The sequence below is a fragment of the Pongo abelii genome, chromosome 3 (assembly GCF_028885655.2).
Source record: "Pongo abelii isolate AG06213 chromosome 3, NHGRI_mPonAbe1-v2.0_pri, whole genome shotgun sequence".
Lineage (NCBI taxonomy): Eukaryota > Metazoa > Chordata > Mammalia > Primates > Hominidae > Pongo > Pongo abelii.
In genome coordinates, this window is record NC_071988.2 from 24,901,068 (window position 1) to 24,924,543 (window position 23,476).

The 23,476-nt window shown below is 44.7% G+C and overlaps 1 protein-coding gene across 1 annotated transcript in view; it reads right to left on the reverse strand.

The window, feature by feature from the left end:
• SEL1L3 (SEL1L family member 3) overlaps window positions 1–23,476 on the reverse strand; it is a 118,224-nt gene that overhangs the window by 44,143 nt on the left and 50,605 nt on the right. The window contains exons 10-11 of the mRNA XM_054553789.2: window positions 13,155–13,366; window positions 10,908–11,087 (exon numbers count right to left, since the gene is read on the reverse strand). Coding sequence (XP_054409764.2) covers window positions 10,908–11,087; window positions 13,155–13,366 — 392 coding nt within the window. The remainder of the gene's footprint in view (window positions 1–10,907; window positions 11,088–13,154; window positions 13,367–23,476) is intronic.

Consider the following 23,476-nt stretch of genomic DNA (forward strand, 5'->3'; position numbering starts at 1 on the left):
CAGTCCTGCTGTTCTACAGTCTCTCTTTATACATAATGAAGTCGCTCTAACGGTGCCATGAGGGGATACTAGAGAGGGCTCCCCATGCCCAAAGCATGCCACAGGCAGATGGTGAAAAAACTGGGTCTGCACTAGTTTGGAAAAGAAGCCCCAGAGAAGGAGCCAGGCCTGATTTCCTTTGTTAGTTAATTAAGAAGAGTATTGAGCACTTTGGGAGGCCGAGGCAGGAGGATCACTTGAGGTCAGGTGTTCAAGACCAGCCTGGCCAATGAGGTGAAACCCCATCTCTACTAAAAATACATAATTTAATGGGTGTGGTGGTACACACCTCTAATCCCAGCTACTTGGGAGGCTGAGGCACGAGAATCGCTTGAACCTGGGAGGCAGAGTTTGCAGTGAGCCAAGATCACGCCACTGCACTCCAGCCTGGGGGACAGAGCAAGACTCAGTATAAAAAAAAAAAATGTACTGAGAGTCACAAACTTGTGTCTGCAGCCCTGTTCCTCAGCGTGTCTCTCAGCTGTGTCTTCTACTGGCCTCGTGAAGCCAGGGGTCCCTTCCAGGGGGACTCGGGGGCTGAGACTTGGTGATTGTGCTAGGCTCAAAACCCAGCCAGTAGCCATTCCTGCTGGATAGCTAACCTGAGGAGGCTACCAAGTTAACAGTAACACTTAGAATAACGACGGCCACTGCCTTTTATTGAAACCACATTAAGATATGTGTTTTATTGAAAACACATTAAGATATGTGTTTTTTTTCTTTTTTCCCACTTAATCCTCATAACAAAGCTTCGATCCAGGTATCACTGTCCCCAGTTTACAGGCCAAGAAACAGGCTCAGAGGGTGAAACCATGAACTCCAGGTGACACTATAGAGCTGGCCTTGCCAGGTTGGCTTGACTCCAAAGACACAGCTCTCTGGCGCTCCTATGGGATGTCACCCTCTAGTGAGAAGGCGCTGAAATCCAGTCTGGGCACAGACCACTCTATCTGGTCCATGCTTGGCCAAGCTTATGGCCAGTGTGTATGGAGGGCACCCCATGAGCGGGTGCTTCAGCTTAAACTCCAGGGGACACTGTCCTGGGCAGGGAGCCTGGAATTGTGCTGAAGCCTGAGCTGCCCTGAGAAGGAGTTCTCAGCTGGAGGTTTTCTGTTCATCTGTTTAGCAAATGAGTAGTGGAGCCTAGGTTTGAACCTAGGTCTTTCTAGCTTATTGCACTGTAAAAAAGAATGGCTAAAAGGTTGGGTGCCTTTGATGTAGCAGATGCCATGCTAAACTCCACTTATGGATGCAGAAATTGAGTCTCAGATAAAGTAACTGGCCCAAGGCCCACAGGTAGTTAGTGGTAAGTTAGAATTCAGATACCTCAGTCTGATATGAAAGGTGCTCTTAATGTTTTGTTTTGTTTTTTATTTTTTTTGGTTGTTTTTCTTTTTCTCTTTGTTTTGTTTCCTCCTTGAATAAAGACATAACTCATGAAGACACAGTTCCTACCCTGCAGTGATTGATATTCTTAGATCTTCCTGTCAGTGATAATATTTCATAAGAACCATCATGGATGATGTGCCAGGCACTGTCCTAATTGTTTCGCCCAGATTGACTCATCAAATCTTTGCAACCTGATAAGACAGTCACCATTAATATCCTCATTTCACATATGTGGAAACAGAGGCCCAGAGAGGTTAAGTAACAAGCCCAACATCAGATAGTTCTTCAAATTGAGAAGTCAAATCCAAGCCGGCTGCTTGTGGGGCCCACATCCTTTACCCAGCCTTACCATCGTGAGAAGTACTCATGTATCTGGGTGGTGACGTAAATGGTGACTGTGAAGAAGAAACATGTTGTCCTTTTTTTTGAGACAGTGTCTCACGCTGTCACCCAGACTGGATTGCAGTGGCACGATCATGGCTCGCGGCAGGCTTGACCTCCCTGAGCTCAAATGATCCTCCCACTTCAGCCTCCCGAGTAGCTGAGACCACAGGCATGTGCCACCAAGCCCAGCTATTTTTTTGTATTTTTTGTAGAGATGGGGTTTCGCCATGTTGCCCAGGCTGGTCTTGAACTCCTGGGCTCAAACGTTTGCCTTTTGTTTCTGTGTCCTAACCTAGCCCTGCCCCACTGCCTTGCTGGAGTCACTGAGCTTTGCAGCAAGGTGGGACCATTAAGAGCACAATTTTTCATATCAGATGGAGGGGATCTGAATTTTAATTCACCATTACCTATCTTACGCCTTGGGCTGGTTACTTTATCTGAGACTCAGTTTCTGCATCCATAAAATGGAGTTTAGCATGGCATCTGCTACATCAAAGGCACTCAACCTATGAGTCATTCTTTTTCACTGTGCAAAGAGCTAGAATGACCTAGGTTCAAATCTAGGCTCCACTACTCATTTGCTGTGTGACTTTGGGCAATTTCTGACCTCATAAGGTTGCATGAGGATTAAATGAGATTGTTTGTCTGACAAAAACAAGCAATGGAGAAAGGATTCCCTATTTAATAAATGGTGCTAGGAGAAATGGCTAGCCATATGCAGAAAATTGAAATTGGACTCCTTCCTTATATGTTATACAAAAATTAACTCAAGATGGACTAAATACTTAAATGTAAAACTCAAAACTACAAAAACTCTAGAAGAAAATCTAGGCAATACCATTCAGGACATAGGCATAGACAAAGATTTCATGTGAAAATGTCAAAAGAAATTGCAACAAAAGCAAACATTAACAAATGGGATGAATTAAACTAAACAGCTTCTGCACAGCAAAAGAAACTATCATCAGAGCAAACAACCAACCTACAGAATGGGAAAATATTTTTGCAACTTACCCATCTGACAAAAGTCTAATATCCAGAGTCTACAAGGAACTTAAACAAATTTACAAGAATAAAAAGAAACAACTTCATTTAAAAGTGGGCAAAGGACATGAACAGACACTTCTCAAAAGAAGACATTTATGCAGCCAACAAATGTAGGAAAAAAAAGCTCAACATCCCTGATCTTTAGAGAAATGCAAATCAAAACCACAATGAGATGCCATCTCTTGCCAGGTAGATACTGGTGAGTTAGAATTCAGATCACGCCAGTCAGAATGGTGATTATTAACAAGTCAAGAAACAACAGATGCTGGTGAGACTGTGGAGAGATAGGAATACTTTTACACTGTTGGTGGGAATGTAAATTAGTTCAACCATTGTGGAAGACAGTGTGACAATTCCTCAAAGACCTAGAACCAGACATAACATTTGACCCAGCAATCCCATTACTGGTTATATATCCAAAGGAATATAAATCATTCTGTTACAAAGATACATGTGTGCATATGTTCACTGTAGCAATAGCAAAGACATGGAATCAACCCAAATGCCCATCAGTAATAGACTGGATAAAGAAAATGTGGTACACACACACCACGAAATACTATGCAGCCACAAAAAGGAATGAGATCATGTCCTCTGAAGGGACATGGATGGAGTTGGAAGCCGTAATCCTCAGCAAACTAACACAGGAACAGAAAACCCAACACTGCATGCTCTCACTTGTAAGTGGGAGCTGAACAATGAGAATACATGGACACAGGGAGGGGAACAACACACACTGGGGCCTCTTGGGGGGTGGGGGGAGGGGAGAAGATCAGGAAAAATAGTGAATGCATGCTGGCTTAATACCTAGACGATGAGTTGGCAGGTGCAGCAAACCACCACGGCACACGTTTACCTATGTAACAACCTTCACGTCCCGCACCTGTACCCCGGAACGTAAAATATAATATTTCTTTTAAAAGAAGATTGTTTGTGAAAGAGCTTAGCAAAGTGCCTGGGTCATGGCACACTCTCAGTAAATGACAACTCATCATTTTTTAGGACCTTAACTCATACTGAAGTGTAAACGGCTAATTGCTGTTTAGAACGTTAACCCTGTTGGTATTTGCAGTTTAGTACAACTCAAAGCCTTAGGTTGTGGGGATGAAGATCTAAGAGAATTTTATGCTTTAGAAAACAGAAGGACTAGAACTGGGGGAGGGAGTGTTGGGGCCAGAAACAGTTTAGGGAGCTCACCCTGTGTGCTTGGCTGTACTGGATTGACTTATTTGTGCTGTAACAACATGGCAGGTGCAGACCATCATGGCGCCCATGTTACGGGTGAGAAACAGACACAGAGGTGAGCAGAATGATCCTAGAGTTCACACCCAGTGAGCAGCAGACCCAGGACTTGAACCTAGGCAAATCTGGCCCTGGAGCAACCACACGCTGTCTGCCACACCCAGGCGGGGGTTGCCTTCTCCATAGTTCTGGGGTCACTACAATAGCAACCAGCATCACATCGTGGTCACATTCCTGAGGCCTTCTGTGAAAGCAGACCACCTATTAATACAAAGACTTCTGAGGCAGGAATGACCTTTAAAAGGAAAGTGTTCAGTTGTCCATTCATTTAAACAGTTTTGTGGGCAGGAAAAGCCGGGAAGAAGCTGTGGACTGGAAGAAAAAAAAAAAAACACTGAGCAGGTGTGTGGGGTAGGGACAGAGCTGGTGGACACTGGCAGGAACCAAGCATCCCAGCCTGACCAGTTCTGGGATCCTCCATGGCTTCTGGGTTTTCATTGTTGTTATTGTTGCCATTTTATAAAATCCACATCTCTAGAATGAGCAGTTCAGAAGTTCGTATCTTAATACTGCTGACCAAGTCACAGGAGGCCCAGTGTCTGGAGACAAAGCAATCCTCAGACCACCCGGGACCAAGCCCCAGAGAAGGCTCCACACTGTCCCGGGGACGCTGACACGCCTTTCATTCCAGTCAGCCTGCAGGCCACAGAGGGCAGTGCTCGTAACATATCCTGTCTGTGTGTCATCAACTTCAGGAAAGGTGAAGGCCGGGGCACAGTGGCTCATGCCTGTAATCCTAGCAGTTTGGGAGGCTGAGGCAGGCATATCACTTGAGCCCAGAAGTTTGAGACCAGCCTGGGCAACATAGCAAAACCCTGTCTCAAATTAAAGAAAACAATATTATATATAATGTGTGTGTGTGTGTGTGTGTGTGTGTGTGTGTGTGTGTGTAAAATTTTAAAAAATAAAATAAAGAAAACCTTAATATAGTAAGTGTGGCCAGGTGCTCATGCCTATAATCCCAGCACTTTGGGAGGCTGGGGTGGGCAGATCGCTTGAGGTCAGGAGTTCGAGGCTAGCCTGGCCAATATGGTGAAACCCCATCTCTACTAAAAATGCCCCAAATTAGCCAGGCATGGTGGTGCTCACCTGTAGTCCCAGCTACTTGGAAGGCTGAGGCATGAGCCCGGGAGGTGGAGGTTGCAGTGAGCCGAGATCACACCACTGCACTCCAGAGGGACTCTATCTCAAAACAAAAAACAAAAAAACAAAAATCAAAAAACAAAAAACAAAAACAAAAACAAAACACAGTAAGGTTTTGTGTTTGTTGGACAATATTTCCTTTCTCAGTCCAACAGAGCATAAAGACAAAAAAAAAAAAGAAGAAGAAGAAAGGTAAGATCTGGGAGAGTGACGTGGGAAGGACAGGGAAAGGAAGAGAGGTTATGAAAGAAAGAAGAAAGAGGGAAAGAGAAGAGGGGGTAGGAAGAGGAAAGAGAGAGGAAGAGAGGGAAAGGAGAGAGGAAAAGACAGGGGGAATAGACAGGTAGTGGAGAGAGAAAGAGGAGAGCGAGGAGAAAGAGAAAGGAAGAGAAGAAAGAAAGGAAGTGGAAAAGAGAGAGAAAGAGGAGGGAGAGAGGAAGCGAGGCAGGTGAGGGCGAGAGAGGGAGAGAGAAAAAGGAAGGAAGAAAGGAAGACAAAAAAAAAAAACCCTCTAGTTTTTGCAGCTGAGGCGCGAAGCCTCTCGGCAGCCCCACATTTTCCAGAAGCCTCTGCCTTCCCTGAAGTTATGGAACAGAACAGTTCTGCCAGCACCCCTGGGAACTCAGGAGCAGGCTCAGCTGGAGGAACAGGCAGTTGTGGAGCCTGCACTTCAACCGCCCACCTCAGGGCCTGGCAGAACCACCACGAGGAACTTGCCTCTTAGCGTGTTTAAAATCAGCTATAATGTTCGGCTCCCAATGGGAGTGCATGTGTTTTCTTTGTAGAAATTTAACACTTTAGGGACTTGTAAGTCGGAAGGGGAAGTGTCAGCTGTAAGGGTGGAGAGACAGGGAAGCAAACAGCCAAGATTCCCCAAATATGGGTGTCACATACGATGGTAGTGCTGCATGCAATAGAGGCAGGGGCTCATGGCAAGGGCTCTGGGTACCTGCTGTCAACAACGAAACATGGGTCCCCTCGAAAAGCACCAGCATCAAGACACTGCAGTGACTTTCTGTTCATCACTGGGTGACATCTGCACCCACTTCTAGCCATCTTTCCATCAGTAAACATTGAGTGCCAACTACGTGTCAGGCAGAGTGCTGGGCCCTGGGACACAGAGGTGAATAGATGACGTCCTTGCCTCAGGCAGCTCATAGTCTACTGGGGAGCCAGCTCTGTCACCCTGCACACAACACCCAGCGAGGAGCAATGGGAGAGATGTGCCTAGATGTGACGTTGGCACAGCAAGGAGAGACCCAGGAAGTCTTCCAGAGGGGGTGACATCTGAGCAAGAATCAAAGTGGGAAGAGTCAGAGGGAAAGGGGGAGGGGCATGGAGAAAGCAAACCAGTGAGCAGACAGGTAAGGTCAGGAGGTGGGAACAGCCAGGACTGGCCAAAAGTTTGGTGTTGCGAGTTTGGTTGGGGAGGTAGCAAGAAACCAGATCGAAGAACGTCTCATACGGCATCTGATGAGCTAGACTTATTCTTCTGGGTGAGTACTTCCCAACCTTGGCTGCCGGGTACAATCCCCTGAGGACTGTATTTTGTTGTTGTTGTTGCCATTTTATAGAATCAACATCTCTGGAATGGGCATCTCAGAAGTTCATCTCTGATACTGCAGAGTTAAAGCCTGCTGACCAGTAGGCTTATTTTAAAATATACATATACATATATACACGTATCCGCATATCACATGTATGTGCCTAGGCCACACCCCACGTCACTTTCATGAGACCCTTCATGGTGGATTCCATGCAGAGATGTTCTGTAAGCCCCCAGGTGATTCCAGTGTGCAGTGGTGCACTTGGCCTGAGGGAGAGGATCGGAAGACACAAGACTGGTGACAGAAAGACCAGGATGGCTGGGCGAGGTGGCTCACACCTGTAATCCCAGCACTTTGGGAGGCCAAGGTGGGTGGATCACCTGAGGTCAGGAATTCAAGACCAGCCTGGCCAACATGGTGAAACCCCGTCTTCCCTAAAAATACAAAAATTAGCCAGGCATGGTGGCACATGCCTGTAGTCCCAGCTACTCGGGAGACTGAGGCAGGAGAATTGCTTGAACCCAGGAGGTGGAGGTTGCAGTGAGCTGAGATCGTGCCACTGCACTCCAGCCTGGGTGATAGAGTGAGACTCTGTCTCAAAAAAAGAAAAAAGAAAGAAAGAAACAATGGGGAGGAGGGGGTCTCCATCTGCTAGGGCTGCCATAACAAAGATCCACGGCCTAGGTGACTCAGAAATTTTCTCATAGTCCTAGAGGCTGGAAGTTCCTAATGAAGGTGTTGGAAGGCTTGGTGTCTTCTGAGACCCCCCTCCTTGGCTTGCAGATGGCCGTCATCTTTCTGCATCCTCACATGGTCATCCGTCTGTGTTGCCTGTGTCCTACTCTCTTTGTTGTTGTTGTTTGAGACAGAGTCTTGCTCTGTAGCCCAGGCTGGAGTGCAGTGGCATGATCTCGGCTCACTACAGCCTCCACCTCCTAGGTTCAAGTGACTCTCGTGCCTCAGCCTCCCAAGTAGCTGGGATGACAGATGCGCACCACCATGCCTGGCTAGTTTTTGTATTTTTAGTAGAGATGGGGTCTCACTATGTTGCCCAGACTGGTCTTAAACTCCTGACCTCAAGTGATCTGCCTGCCTCCTCCTCCCAAAGTGCTGGTATTACAGGGGTAACCTACCATACCTGGCCTCTAATCTTTTTTTATAGGGACACCAGTCCTACTGGATTAGAGGTCCACCTTAATAGCCTCATTTTAACTTAATCAACTCTTCAGAGATCTGATTTCTGAGTATGGTTCCATTCTGAGGCACTGGGAATTGGAACCTCAACTTACGGATTTTGGCAAGACACAATTCAGACCATCAGCTGTTGTAGGAGCTCAGAGGGGAGATGATGAGCAACATATTCAGGCAGCAGCAGGGGTGCACGTGGGGAAGAGAGAAAAAGTGGCATGGAAAGCTGTTGGGGGTTGTTGACTGGTGGGATGATGGGGGATCCAAGATGACTCCCCAGGTTCTAGCATGAACAATCGTGCCATCTGCTGAGGTGTTTGCAGGGAATGGAGATGAGGAGGGATGTGTTTCTTTTGCACTATGTGACAATGACGGCAGACGGGGATTTGTAAAAATAGCCAGAGATTAAGGTCTGAGTATTATCATATGCGGAGGGCAGCTGAAACCAGAGGTGTAGATGAGATCTCTGTCCAGAAAATGTAGAGAGAGAACAGAAGATTGGCAACCAAACCTTGAGGAAGAGCAGCTTTTGAGGAGTGGGCAGAATGAGAGGACTAATCATTTGTAATTAAGCCGCAGAAACAAACAGAAGCACTAGCCATCTTCTTTCTGTCTAGCCTGAAGCAGAGTCCTACTAAAGCATAAAGAAAGTGATGTGAAGGGAGAGCACTAATAAAGATGAAATGATGTGAACCACGAGTTACATAAAAGAGAGAATGAAACAAGAATCAAGAAAGCAGTTATTGATGGTTCCTTGGTTTGTTAATTAGAGGTCTGGCTTTCTCTGTCTTCTCATTTACTACATCACGCTGGTGAATTAATAGATTTCTCAACAAAAGGACATTTAAATCAACGTATGACACCTGTTTAAATTCTTAAGAAGCCATTAATTACACATTCTTAAGAAAATGAGCTATGACACAACTCTTCTAACTGTATAATTCCTATCTGTGATTCTTAATCAGGCGACTTTTCAGCTGCAAGACAGATCTTTTCTATTCATCTTCTCTGGTTCTGACCAATTAAACGTTTTCTTTCGCAATCATAACATTTCATATGCCAAATCTTCAAAAGAAAAGGAGCTTGTTAGCAACATATCATTTCCTGTTGCTAATTTATGCTGAATTTGAATTCTTAAAAGTATAACATATACACGTAGAACATTATTAACACATCCAGGCTTAGTTAAAAAAAAAAAACAGTTTTTTTTTTGGCTTGGCTTTGTGCAAATTTTTTTAGAGCAATTCTTTTTTTTAAAAAAACTACCAATTAATAAATCTATTCCTGTAAATTGAGGTTAAATTATACAGACAGAAAATACATGTATAAATTATAAGGGTGTGTAAGTTTGTTCAGAAGGAATCATTATTTTCTAAAGGAATTAGAATGCCTACATAGACAGCCTTTTGGTGTTTTATAGCTTGACTCATGTTCAACATTTACTGACAGCATATATCTTCAAGTCATTTACTTCATAGCCACCCAGTAGCCACTCTAGATTTCTTTTCCAGAAACCAACCATTCCCAAACATCAAAGCTTGAATTTTCTGCATTGAGGATTTCTGAGACCAATCCAGGGACAGAGCTGGGGACCAGGGGTCTGGTTCCCAGTCAGTCACACAGCCTAAAATTCAACAATCCTAACCTGGCTAGGCCTGTCTTTCAGAGCTGCTCACTAAGCAGGGGCAAATCAAGTTTATGGCACTTGCCAGGCACAGTGGCTCACGCCTGTAATCCCAGCACTTTGGGAGGGTGAGGCATGCAGATCACCTGAGGTCAGGAGTTCAAGACCAGCCTGGCCAACATGGCGAAACCCTGTCTCTACTGAAAATAAAAAAATTAGCTGGGCATGGTGGCACACGCCTGTAATCCCAGCAACTCGGGAGCCTGAGGCATGAGAATCGCTTGAACCCAGGAGATGGAGGTTGCAGTGAGCCAAGATTGCGCCACTGCATTCCAGCCTGGTGGATAGAGTGAGACTCTGTCTCAAAAAAAACCAACAACTTATAAGAAGCAACCACTTTATTGTCTACCACCATTCGATGCAGATCTGTATCAAGAGGCAGCTTTCTTTTATTCTTACACTATCACCTTTTAGTTGGACCCTATTATTCCCTGCCCTCTGAAAGAAATCTGGAAGCAAACCATCAGTTGGTGTAATGTAATACATTGTGGTCTTTTGGGAGATGTGAGTCACTGATTTTTTTGTCCAATGAATCAATAATATTTGGGAGCCTGCAAAATTGGGGGCTGGAGTTAGTGTCCCCCATCTAGTCCTCCATCTGGGATAGGGTGGAGTCTTCAATCATCACATCCTGTTGTCAGTCACCTGGGAGCACTGGTGTAGCAAGGCTCATGGCATAGGGACAGACATTTCTCAAGCACCCAGCAGGGGGAACATAGCTGGGTAGGAAGCTTGCCTGTCTCCACTGTAGACATTGCTTGCTCATCACACATTGAAAGGAGCCCTTACAGCTTCCTGCCTCCACTCAATTTGACCCAATCCCACCTAACATCTCCAGACCTCACCATCTCATAGGGTATTGGCACAAAGACAAGATGCCTATGTTTCTGGTAGGTACACACTTTTTTGCAAAATCAAAATCTGCCCAAGGCCAAGTTGACTCTTCACATACCAGTCCTCTCACAAATGAAAAGCTTTTCATGCATAAATGTAGGGCTGCCCCCGCATTCAGCCTGAGAACACAGCCAGCTAATAGGAATTGGAGAGAGCAAGAAAGCTCCTCTCTCCATTCGATTATGTTCAACCTCTGAAGGCCAACTACAAAAGCAGCCACAGAGGCAGACACTTCATGAAAGCAGGTAAACAGGGCCATAACCATTCCCAACCTTTTTTCTCTCTCATACCTGATCTCCTTGCAGCGTGTGCTGGTCAAGGGGTGTCTTGGTGGCAATGTTGCTGTAGTAGGCATACGACAGTTCCCAGTCCAGGGGGTAGTTATCAATACCCTGGTAGTGTTTATACCCAAGATTCATTGAAGACAGCCTCTCACTCCCCTGGCCTCCAACCAAACTATACAACATGCCCTGTTAGGAGGAAATTGACAAAGCGTTCATGAGATTGTAGATAGGGTCATAAAATCCTAACACTGAAAGGTCATGAGGCCCAATTCCTATATACAATCCTAGCCATTCCAGAAATATGTTAACTTGCCTTTTTTTTTGAGACAGAGCCTTGCTCTGTCGCCCAGGCTGGAGTGCAGTGGCGCAGTCTCGGCTCACTGCATGCTCCGCCTCCCTGGTTCAAGCGATTCTCCTGCCTCAGCCTCCCGAGTAGCTGGGACTACAGTCGTGCGCCACAATGCCCAGCTAATTTTTTATATTTTTACTAGAGGTGGGATTTCACCGTGTTAGCCAGGATGGTCTCCATCTCCTGACTTCATGATCTACCTGCCTCGGTCTCTCAAAGTGCTGGGATTTAACTTGCCTTTAAAAAAAAATAATAAAATGAAATGGGAAAAAAGCCAATCCAGCTTTCTATTGGTTTACAAATTTCCACCTAGCTGCCCTTCCTAATGTCAAATAGCTTAAAACGCCCTGACTTTTGCCTCTTCCTGGTACAAATGGGGATCTTTCGTGACTTCTATTGCAGCACCTTTTTGGGCACCAGCCAACCATCCTAAGTTCCCTGTTCTGTTTCAGCGACATCATCGATGGACACAGGGTCTGGATGGCGGGGCTGTCCCATCCTCACACTCTCAGAATGTTTGTGCTGGAAGGGTCTTTGGAGATTGACTGGTCTGACCACCTCATCTCATAGTTGGGAAAAGAGAGGCCCAGAAAGGGGAAGTCGATTGACCATGGTCAACCAGCCACTTCGTGGCAGAGATGGGACTAGACTGTTTTCATTATTCCACCCTTGTGGGGACTGCTTCCGGGACTCAGGAAAACATGCTGTCATTCAGGAGCATCTGTAAGCCAGAGGCATCATAAGCAAATCACTGGAAGGGAACATGGAACCATTTGGGCACATTTCAACAGTCTGAGCCTCCCCAAACCACGCATACACAATCACCTATGCAAATCTGAAAATGAAAAGCAATCAGGGAACATTTAGTAGTGCTTATTGCGATGGTTCATTTGGTGTGTCAACTCGACTGTGCCATCGGGTACCCAGATGAAACATCATTTCTGGATGTGTCTGTAAGAGTGTTTCCAGATGAGATGAATATTTGAACTGGTGAGGTAAGCTACGCAGACGGCCTTCTCCACTATGAATGGGCATCATCCAATCTCTTGAGGGCCTCAATAGGACAAAAAGGCAGAGGAAAGAGAAATTGGTCCCTTTTTGCTTTCTGCCTGCTTGCCTGCTTGAGGCAGGAAGACATCAGGGTTTTTTGTTTTTTTTGTTTTTTTGTTTTTTTTCCTGCCCTTGGACTGGAATTTGTGGCATCATCTCTCTTGATTCTCAGGCCTTCAGGCTTAGACTGGAATTACACTATTGGCTTTCCTGGCCCTCAGCTTGCAGACGGCAGACGGTGGGACTTCTCAGCCTCCATAATTGCATGAGCCAATTCTTCATAAGAAACCTCTTCCTATATATATCTAATCCCATTGGTTCTGTTTCACTGGAGAACCCTGACTAATGCACTATGAAAATGTAATTCTAAATGTTAGACTAGTTGCATAATAAATTTGGATTCAAAACCAGAAATGAAGCCGTCTGGTATGGCGTTTATTTTGATGACAGACTGCTGGATGCAGCAATACTTTGCTTCAAGGTCCAAGCGACTTCACTTAGCTAAAAAGTGATGTGGGATAATGGTCTCACAGGCAGAGTAATTACAAGAATTTGGTAAGGAGCACCTGTTCTTGAAGAACTGGGGTTCTGGCAAGCACTGACACTGTTCCTTAGCTGGTACACCAATCATCCCCCCAAGGCCTTGTCTAGAAATGGATGAAGTGCCCTTTTTCACTCACTGAAAGCAAAGGATCCTGTATTTAACACAGCCCCAGGACATTTATCTTGAGTGTAAAGATTTTTAAAGGACTCCAAGGAGCTGCAACATGTCCAGTTCTACCAGGGGCACAAGAGCATTGCTCTGCAAATATAACGCAGGTGACTGATGTTAATGAAGCAATGAAATACTCTACCTGCAGCTGATCCCGAGGAACATTTAATCCAGTCTCATAAAAGACTGCGAGGTAGTAGGATGCTTTATGGTATCCACAGCAGCTGGAATCCATCAGAAAGGGGACGATAGAGCTAATTTGGTGAAGACCATCAATGCTAGAGAGTCTCTTTACAGCCTTCTCAAATATCTTCCCACCGATTTCTGATACAGATTCATTTTGGTTCCTTGGCACTGTAAATAACACAATTCAGAGCACACACAATTAATTACCATGGGATCGACGTGGCTTTAGAAAAAGAGGAAAAGCCAATTAAAGCACCTGAGTTATTGATATGGTCAGTCCTGCAGTGCCTCAAAATATACCACCTTCCAGGGAGGTAAATTAAACCCTTTGGGGATGCCATGGTGTCATTCTGTAAATAGCTTTTTCTTTGGCACTAAATGACAGCCTAGTATCCTGGGGAAATGATGTGCTGTATGCAGCTCAGAAATCGCCTCAAGAGAGTAATTTACTCAGTGTAACTCATCACCAAATCAGGACCACTGAAACTTCCAGAGAGACCTTTTCCCCCTCTAAGACTCCCTAAAGAAGAATGTGTTTTATCTCACAAACAGTTCTTAGGTACTGCTCTAAAAAGTTGAGAAAAAGAACCTTATTTTTAGATGCTTTCTAGACATCTTTTGTCCCCAGTTTTTCTCATGGGTCTCCAAATAAAAAGAATGAGTCAACTTTTATTGAGAGCTTACAACCTGCCAAGTACTGGGTTAAGTGTCTTATGTAAATTATGTCATTTAATTGGTACACTTCTGTAAGGTCGGTACTATTTTCAGCATCCCCATTTTTCACACGAAGAGACTGAGGCCTGGAGAAGAATAACTTGTCTAAAGTTACAAAGGCTGGCAAGAGGCAGAGCCAAGCAGTGAGCCCCGCTTTGAAGGTCACTAAAGCCAGAGTTCACAGTCACCCTGATGCACGTACCCTCAATGAACAGTCAATCAGTTGCCTTAATAAGTACCTTACCACGCGGATAGAGACTTGTTTACACAACTGCTTCAAGCTATATGATGCTTCCTTTTACATAATTCTCCCATGAATCTATAAGCTGATCATCATATAAGCCCAAACAAGCAAGTTTTATGGCCCTAGATGTACTGTTAGAGTCTTCTAAAGTCTATCTTCATTATTCATATCTCTTGTTAATTCAGCCAACAAATGTTTACTTTCTATTATGTGCAAGTCACTATGCTGGATGCTGTGTTACAAAAGGCCATATAGGATTGCAAAGATACTATTTACATTTAACTTAAGACTTAACTTTTAACTTAAGACTTACATTTAACTTAGGACCTGAGTTAAATGTAAATGTACATGTAAATAATGTTGATTTAAATGTTAAGTTAAATGTCAACTTGACTAAAATTTCACCTGCCTAAAAACTATGTCCAACATTTTAATTTTTTTCTTCATTCCGTCAAAAATAATTTTTTTTTTTTTTTTTTTTTTTTTGAGACAGAGTCTTGCTCTGTCACCCAGGCTGGAGTCCAGTGGCGCGATCTCGGCTCACTGCAAGCTCCGCCTCCCGGGTTCACGCCGTTCCCCTGCCTCAGCCTCCCAAGTAGCTGGGACTACAGGCGCCCGCCAGCACGCCCGGCTAATTTTTTGTATTTTAGTGGAGACGGGGTTTCACCGTGTTAGCCAGGATGGTCTCGATTTCCTAACCTCGTGATCCGCCCGCCTCGGCCTCCCAATGTGCTGGGATTACAGGCTTGAGCCACCGCGCACGGCAAAATGTAGTTTTTTTTAAAGCTCAGGAGGCAACGAGACTCACTCTTATCAGCCCTTCATCAGGACTGAACACAGAAGAGTCTCCAATGTGGGAAGGTTGGGGATGGGTTTATTTAAGGGCAATTCCCTTGCAGAGGTCCATGCTAAAAATGGAAGTTGAGATCAGAAGGACCCACAGATGAAACTGTGAATGCTGACACCTTGTCAATAAGCGGGTACTGGTGCCTGGGGGCACATGGGTGGGTTGGGTGTCCCTGAGATGGGGACACTGTGCCTGTGCTTGCAGACCCTGAGCTGTGGGGAAGGATGCAGCCACCACCTCCACCAGCTCTAAGGCATCCTCCAGCTACTGGCTTCTGGAACTCCTCCCTGCCTACCTCCTGGATCTGCTTTTGCTTTTTTGATCCCAAGTACCTGGCACAGTAGGTGCTGAAAACATTCACTTTACTGAACGAATGGAGTTTGTTCCTTTTTCTGTATTTTTTTAAAAACTCCCCAGAGAAATAACAGCTTGTCGTAAAAAAAAAAAAAAAAAAAAAATCAAACAATGCAGATTTGTATAAAATAAAAACAGAAATCCCGTCTCCCTCAATCTTTCTTTAATAATGAAGACTAAAAGCTATTAAAAGCTTGGTATGTAGGCTTTGACACTCTTCCTTCATATACACAATAATTCATATCCAAATCTATTTACATATCTACATACACATTTTCTTTACCAAAATGGCGTCTTATGCCATTGTAGAGTCTGACTCTGGACTTTCTTTTTTAAATTAACTACACATTATGAATAACTCTCTGAGGCTGTCAGAAGCTCATTCTTTCTAATGCTTCAATAGTATTGCATTCCATAGCTGTACCATTTTCCCTACCAGGCCTCTATTTTTAGACTCCTGTGTTGTTTCCAGTGGTTTTGCTATAACCAACAACGTGGCATTGAACATCCTCGAACATTTCCACTTCCCTCTGCTAATCTGTTAGGATGACATCTGCATGATAAACCCTTTTTCACCAGCAGCCTGCGGAATGTTGTCTTGGATTTTCCCTTTGCATAGTTGAGAGAAGTCTGTTCCACCCAGTCTTTAGCCATGATAAGAACATGGAATACACTGAATTCAGTAGACACTGTAGCACTCCAGAGTTGCAAAATAAATTCTACTGCCACTTATTCATGTGTTTACTTTTAAATATGTGCTCATCTTGGATGCCCCTCTGCACATTCCCAGCAAAGCAACATTAACATTTGTTAACGATTTATCCCTGCCTCACCTACTCTGCCAAATGCCTAACTAAGATGATGAGTTTTGCCAGAGTACCCGTGGACCCGAGCTTTGTAGGCTCAGAGGAGGAAGAGACTCCAAACCCAATGAAGCTTCAAATGAAACACTTGCCCTGCCGACCCCTGGCACAGAACCCCAGAAATCATTATCAGGAGCGCCCAGGCAGCTGAGATTGCTGGAGAATAAGGAACAAAAAGGGAATCCTTCACAAAGCTCAAATCTTTAGCACAAAAAAAACTTTGCAGATTGAAACACAGGCAGTTTGAAAGGGCTGTGTTATTTCTTTTGTATATGAAATTCAAAACTCCCCCCAAAATATAACCAAACAGTATTTTCTCTGAAAAAGAATCAAATAATTTTCTGCAGTAGTAAATATAATAAAAAATAATAATCCTAAGGTAAAACTGCTCATTTTGCACATTCAGTAAACTTTGAATTCCAACTGTTGCTCAAAAGCAAAGGCATAATGTCTTCGGTGATATTGTGAAACTGGTGATTTTAAAGTCAGTTTAATGAAACTCTTAATTTCACCCATCTGGCTTAGCATATGCATTTTTTTCTAGTCAATCTGTAACTAAAAACATGCCTTGTTTATGGAGATTAATGGTTTAATGAAGAAACAAACAAACAAAATAGAAGAAGCAGCCATTTTCCCATTTTCTTTCTTTCAGCGCCCAAAGCTAAGAAACAAAAGCCACAACCACCATTAATTACCCCTTACTATTTTCCATGTAGCCCAGTATCATTTATTTTGCTTTTTTCCCCTTTTTCACAGTGATACCATAAGGTCACCGTTTGTGTGCTCATCTTTAGAAGAGGCAAAAAGCAGAATATGAGAAGGTAGCCACTTGCTAAAGGCCCCAGAGCTGGGACCAGCGTCTGTTTGAGAATTCAGGAGCAGAAAGGCACCTCATTCCTTGTGAGAGGAATGGAGACATCAATAGGAAAGTCATTTTTAGTTTCAAGCTTCTGAAAGGTGTAATGCATCCAAAGTAGAAGTTTGAAAGGGGAAAAAAAGGAAAGGAGAAAATGTCACTTAACTATTAAAAGGAATGATCTACACCAAGTTGACTGGTTTATAAAAACACAGGGCATTCCTCATTTGCACTCTGACCTGGAGATCCTCATTGGGCTCACAGCCTGCTTTCTTTTTCTTTTTCAAAAAAAGCCTATTTGGGCCATGTGCAGTGGCGCAAGCCTGTAATCCCAGCACTTTGGGAGGCCAAGGCGGGCAGATCACGAGGTCAGGAAATCGAGACCATCCTGGCTAACACGGTGAAACCCCCATCTCTACTAAAAATACAAAAAAAGTTTAGCAGGGTGTGGTGGCGAGTGCCTGTACTCCCATCTACTAGGGAGGCTGAGGCAGGAGAATGGCGTGAACCCAGAAGGCGGAGCTTGCAGTGAGCTGAGATCGCGCCATTGCACTCCAGCCTGGGCAACAGAGTGAGACTCTGTCTCAAAAAAAAAAAAGCCTATTTGTATCTTTCTATGTACTGTGTAAATTTTCTTTTCTTTCTTCTTTTTGGTTTTATTTTATTTTATTGAGACATAATCTTGCTCTGTCGCCCAGACTGGAGTGCAGTGACATGATCTTGGCTCACTGCGACCTCCGCCTCCCAGGTTCAAGCAATTCTCCTGCCTCAGTTCCCGAGTAGCTGGGATTGCAGGGATGCACACCACGTTTGGTTAATTTTTTTTTTGATGGAGACAGGATTTTGCCATGTTTGCCAGGCTGGTCTCGAACTCCTGGCCTCAAGCAATCCACCCACCTCTGCCTACCAAAGTGCTGGGATTACAGGCTTGAGCCACGGCGCCCAGCCTATTTTATTTTATTTTATTTTTAATAGAGACAGGGCTTCGCTATGTTACTTAGGCTGGTCTTGAACTCCTGGCCTCAAGTGATCCTCCCACATTGGCCTCCCAAAAGGCTGGAATTACAGGTATAAGCCTCCGCTACCGACCCCGTATAAACTTTCTGATTTTACACATGTCATTTTTCTCCCTGCCTTCTTCCTTTCCTTCCCTCCTTCCTCCATCTCTCTCTCTCTCTCTCTCCTTTCGGAGCTGTTATTCTCTGAGCAAGAAAAGCATAGCCCATTGTTTGTTTTCTTGGTGTCTCTGTGTATTTTTTTTAAAAAACTGTAATGTATGCTTTTTTAAAAAAGATAATAAAGATGATGGTTCTTCAACAAACAACGGGGAACACAGCTCTTAAAAGGAAATGGTATCCCGATGTTATTATGTAACATAATTGTATTTCTAACATCTCCACTCTCTGCGTTTTAAGGTCTCCAAATAAACATCGCAATTGTTGGCAAAAATAAAGTCAAAAGCAAGGTAGAGCTTCGCTAGTGCAGCCAGTCACTCCTTGGTGTATTGTGTGGGGACACCTCTGCCCCCACACTCAGCACTCCAGAGCCTGGGGGCAAGAGGCAGGCAGTGGTCCTGAAGGGGCGCAGATGGTGTCAGCCCAGGGAGCCGAGCCCAACCTTGGACCTGGCCCCATCCCAGAGAACCATTTGTTGGCAGACCTTGGACTTCCTTTAGCCACAGGCACCAGCTCCCTTGGTCAGAGGTGCCTAGTGCAGATGAAAGGCAGCAAAGGAATAAATAGGCTTGGCCTTAGGGCAGATGTCCCTGGGGCCATGCTGCCCAGCTGCCCCCTCCCCTCTCTGCCTTCATGTCACCTGTTCAGTGCCTTTGTGTCCTTCCTCACTGCTCCCTGCCACAACCAAGAGCCCGGACTGCCACTGCCATCCCTGCAGCCTCTCACCAGCCCAGTCCTCATCGCCTCTCTTCTCTGGATGCCAGAGCCCCATTCAAAGGGTTTTTGAATTCAAACGGCTCGGTTTTGACAGGTAAGGTGTGACAGGAAAGTAAAAGAAGGAAATGGCCAGCACAACTCTTAAATAATGAAAAAACATGCATACTAAAACGCCACCGTACTAGCATTAGAAAAAGCCCAAATGCTAATAGGGCAATTTCTATGCTCTGGCAGGAGCCATTTTCCTAGAGAATTGGAGGTTCCCCAGGAAACAACATAGAGTTTGACCAATCAGAGTCACCTCTTCCGGAGTCCTGAACGTGGGGTCTCATGTTGGATGCCACCCCAGAGTCTAGAGGGTGGTGAACTACAGGCCACAGCAGCACAGGAGAATCCCTGTGCCAAGCAAGAAAATCAGGATGCAGAGCAGAGGCCCTGGAATGCCCGAGGCAGCAAGGGGACTCGGCCACATCTATATGCGCTGCAGTTGGGCGCCCCGAGTAGCCCCGCCATGTTTAATTCAAAGGCGTGCCCGCTCTGGGAGGTGAGGAACCGGTCCTGTTATACATCAGAGCGGAAAACACCAGTGGGAACAGCTGCATCTTATACCAGGTTAGCGCATCAGCTGTCAACTCTCAATGAGCCTCCCTCCTCTGTACACCCTGGCACTTGGCACAGAGTTGTGTGTGGGCTGGTCCACGATTTTCATTGTGGTCGCCCCAGGGCCTGGCACCATGTGGGATGCACCCAGTACACGGGTCCTGAATTGGGTTTACAGGTACCTCGTGGCTGCTTTACATCTTGGAACCTGTATATCTCAGCAACTAGATTACAGATCATATGAAAGCAAGACCTATGACGGCTACATTTCTGGGATTCTTTTGTAAATGAGTGTACACAGACCTGAGCAGAATTCTGGTCTACTGCTGTTGACAGCGGAAAGCTGGCAAACAGCCTCCTGGTAGACCTGAGAAACAGAACGATGTTTACAGAAGTGTCTACCGAGAAAGAGCAGCCGCTCCTCAGAGGAAACAGGCTGAGGGAGAGTGGGAGAAATGAGGGCAATGTGGAAAGAAGCAGAGTAAGTCCATAGAACTCTTAGCAGTCTGGATTGGAGCTGCCACTTGGCTAGCGCAAACCTTGAACTTGGGTCTCCTGGAAGTCAAATTCCTCATTCCTTCAGTGATTCATTTACCCAACAAAGATGTTTTGAGTACTAACAGTGAGATCACTTACTCATTTGGGCTGCCGCCATTCAGTTACTCAACAAATATTTATTGAGGCAAGGGTCTTAAAACACAAACAAACAAAAAAGCAAAACCCTAGATACTGTTACTGTCTTTGAGGAGTTTTCTTTTCCTGTTTTTTTTTTTTTTTTTTTTTTTTTTGATAGTAGCCATCCTCATGGCTGTGAGGTATAATTTATTTTTGTGCAGTAATTTATGTATTGGAGAAAGTCTGGTTTAACCGGAATTTAAAATGCAATGCTTTTATAAAGTGACATAATGTCTACGAAAGAACTTAGTGGATAGAAAGATACCATATGGACCTGGAGGATAGTTTCGCCTGAATAGAGCTCATCTTACTCTGCCTTGAGTTACACCATTCGATCCTACACGTGTCTCCGTCCCTCACTCCGTGGCAAGCTTGTTAAGGGTGGTGTAAGAAGTGGAAGGATTCAACTAATACTTTGAATTCTCAACAGTGCCTGCAACGGTGCTAGGCATATGTTAGCTGCCTATGCCATATGTTAGTGAAGTGATCCTTCTTCTATATGACCACACATGGCGTGTTTGTGCCCCATACTCACCAAAGAACATACCTCATCCACCCACACTCCTCAGTTTGCCTGCCTGGCAAACAGCTGTTATGTTCCCACTCAGATACCTCTCCTCACGTCATCTCTCCTGTCTCCCAGGCAGATGGCTCTTCTCCAATGGCCCCCTTGCCACTGTGTAGGCATCCCCTTTACCAGAACTACCATCCTGCATAATGACTGTCGACTTTCCTGATTTCACAGTAGAGCTTGGATGTCCTCAAAGACAGGGTTGGGCACAGGGGCTCACACCTGAAATCCTAGAACTTTGGGAGGCCAAGGCAGGGAGATCAACTGAGGTCAGGAGTTTGAGACCAGCCTGGCCAACATGGCGAAACCTCATCTCTACTAAAAATTAGCCAGGTGTGGCGGCAGGCATCTGTAATCCTAGTTACTCAGGAGGCTGAGGCAAGAGAATCGCTTGAACCCGGGAGGCAGAGGTTGCAGTAAGCCAAGATCACGCCATTGTACTCTAGCTTGGGCAACAAGAGCGAAGCTCTGTCTCAGAAAAAAAAAAAAAAAAAGCTAGGTGCAGTGGCTCATGCCTGTAATCCCAGCACTTTGGGAGGCTGAGGCAGGCAGATCACTTGAGGTCAGGAGTTCAAGACCAGCCTGGCCAACATGGCAAAATCCCATCTCTACTAAAAATACAAAAATTAGCTGGGTGTGGTGTCGTGCGCCTGTAATCCCAGCTACTCAGGAGGCTGAGGAAGGAGAATCGCTTGAATCCAGGAGGCGGAAGTTGTAGTGAGCCGAGATCTGCCACTGCACTCCAGCCTGGGTGACAGAGCCAGATTCTGTCTCAAAAAAACGAACAAACAAACAAAACAGGAAATAACAAGTGTTTCTGAGGATGTGGAGAAATTGGAACCCTTGTGCACTGTTGGAGGGAATATAAAGGGTGCAGCTGTTGTGGAAGACAGCATGGAGGTTTCTCAAAAAATTAAATGTAGAATTACTATCTGACCCAGAAATTCTGCTTCTGGATACAGTATATATCTAACAAAAAATGAAAGCATGGTTCTAAAGAGATATTTGTAGACCCATATTCTAAGCAAAGTTATTCACAATAGTCAAGGGGTGGAAGCAACTCAAGTGTCCATCGATGGATGAATGGATAAAGTGTGGTATAAACATGTCATGAAATACCATTCAGCCTTAAAATGAAAGGAAATTCTAACGCACACTGCAACAGAGGTGAACCTTGAGGACGTTATGCTAAGTGAAATAAGCCAGTCACCAAAAGACAAATACTGTGTAAAATACCACTTATACGAGGTAACTAAAGCAGTCAAACTCATAGAAATAAAAAGCAGGATGATGGCGCCCAGGGTTTGGGATGGGGGCAATGGGGAGATGTTTACTGAGTATGGGTTTTCAGTTTTGCAAGAAAAAAGTCTTGGAGCTCTGTGGCACAATGTGAATATCCTTAGTGCTGCTGAACTCTGTACACCTAAAACTGGTTCAGATGGCAAATTTTGTTATGTGTATACTAGCAAGAATAAGAATTTTAAAAGATAAATCACAGCCCTTAAAGAGGAAAAGTGTAAATATTTGGCGACTCTTTTGTAATAGAATAATACGGTTATTCTGGGAACAACTCAAAGGTGCTGACCTCACTGGACGGGAATGTGGAGGACACTCTTTTCCACTTCCCACTGGCTGTTAATGAAGCCGAAGCCTCCCCACTCTCTACCCCCTGCAGTGTTCTCATCTCTGCTTTGAAGTGTGTTGTTGGCTGAGATAGTGAGCAGATGATCCATCTAAAATCACACAGTGTGGGGGGAAGAAACGCTTTCAGGTCTGAAACGTGCATATGTAGCGGCCTGGAAGTGGAGTGCTGGCTGTGTCTATGAAGAAAAGCTGCAGGCAGGGAAGAAGATGACTCTCAGACAGAACCAGAAATTACAGCCCATTTTCTCTTGCACCATGATGTCATCTTATTGTTAAAAATTCTAGAAAAAAAATCCACGAATTAATGCCCTTTGGGGAAACTATGGAAGCTGATGTTTTCTTTGACATTAGCCTAAATGACTCTCATTCAAAACACAGCCCCATTTTGATTCTATCCTGGCTCGTAGGGGGCACTCAGTCAATGCTTGTTCAGTAAATGAATGAATGAAAGGTTGTGAGTAACTTCAGAACACACCCACTCAGTTAAATTCCTTATCTTTGTTACCACGCCTATTCAGTGCCTACAGTAAGAATTCCAAGCATCAAACATCTCATGCTTGAATCCATTCTTACAGCTTATCTCAGATATGAAAAATGTAATACGATGAGGATGTTCTAATAAAGTCTATTAATCAACAGGACAGGACAGGTCAGGGCAGCAGCAGAAAATAGAATGCAAACACAGTTCCTATTAACTAGAGTCATCTGAAGCCCGCCGGAGCCAGCTAGGGCCAGATGCTGTGGGCAGGACGAACTTGGAACGAAGGGTATTTGAGGAACTGGGAACGGCGATAGCGTCACACTCGTCTTACTACGGTTCTTTTTATAGGAGATCAGAGTAAAGACGTGTTGGAAATATAAATTCATTTTTTTTTACCCTCAATTTACAAAATCAAGGGTTTTTTTCTCAGCCTTGTTAGGAAGCTGGGTGCAACATAAGACACCAATCCTTCTCCCAGGTTTGCTGGAAGATGTTATGATAGCCCCAAGCAAGGGCACTGTGCCAGATAGAGAGATG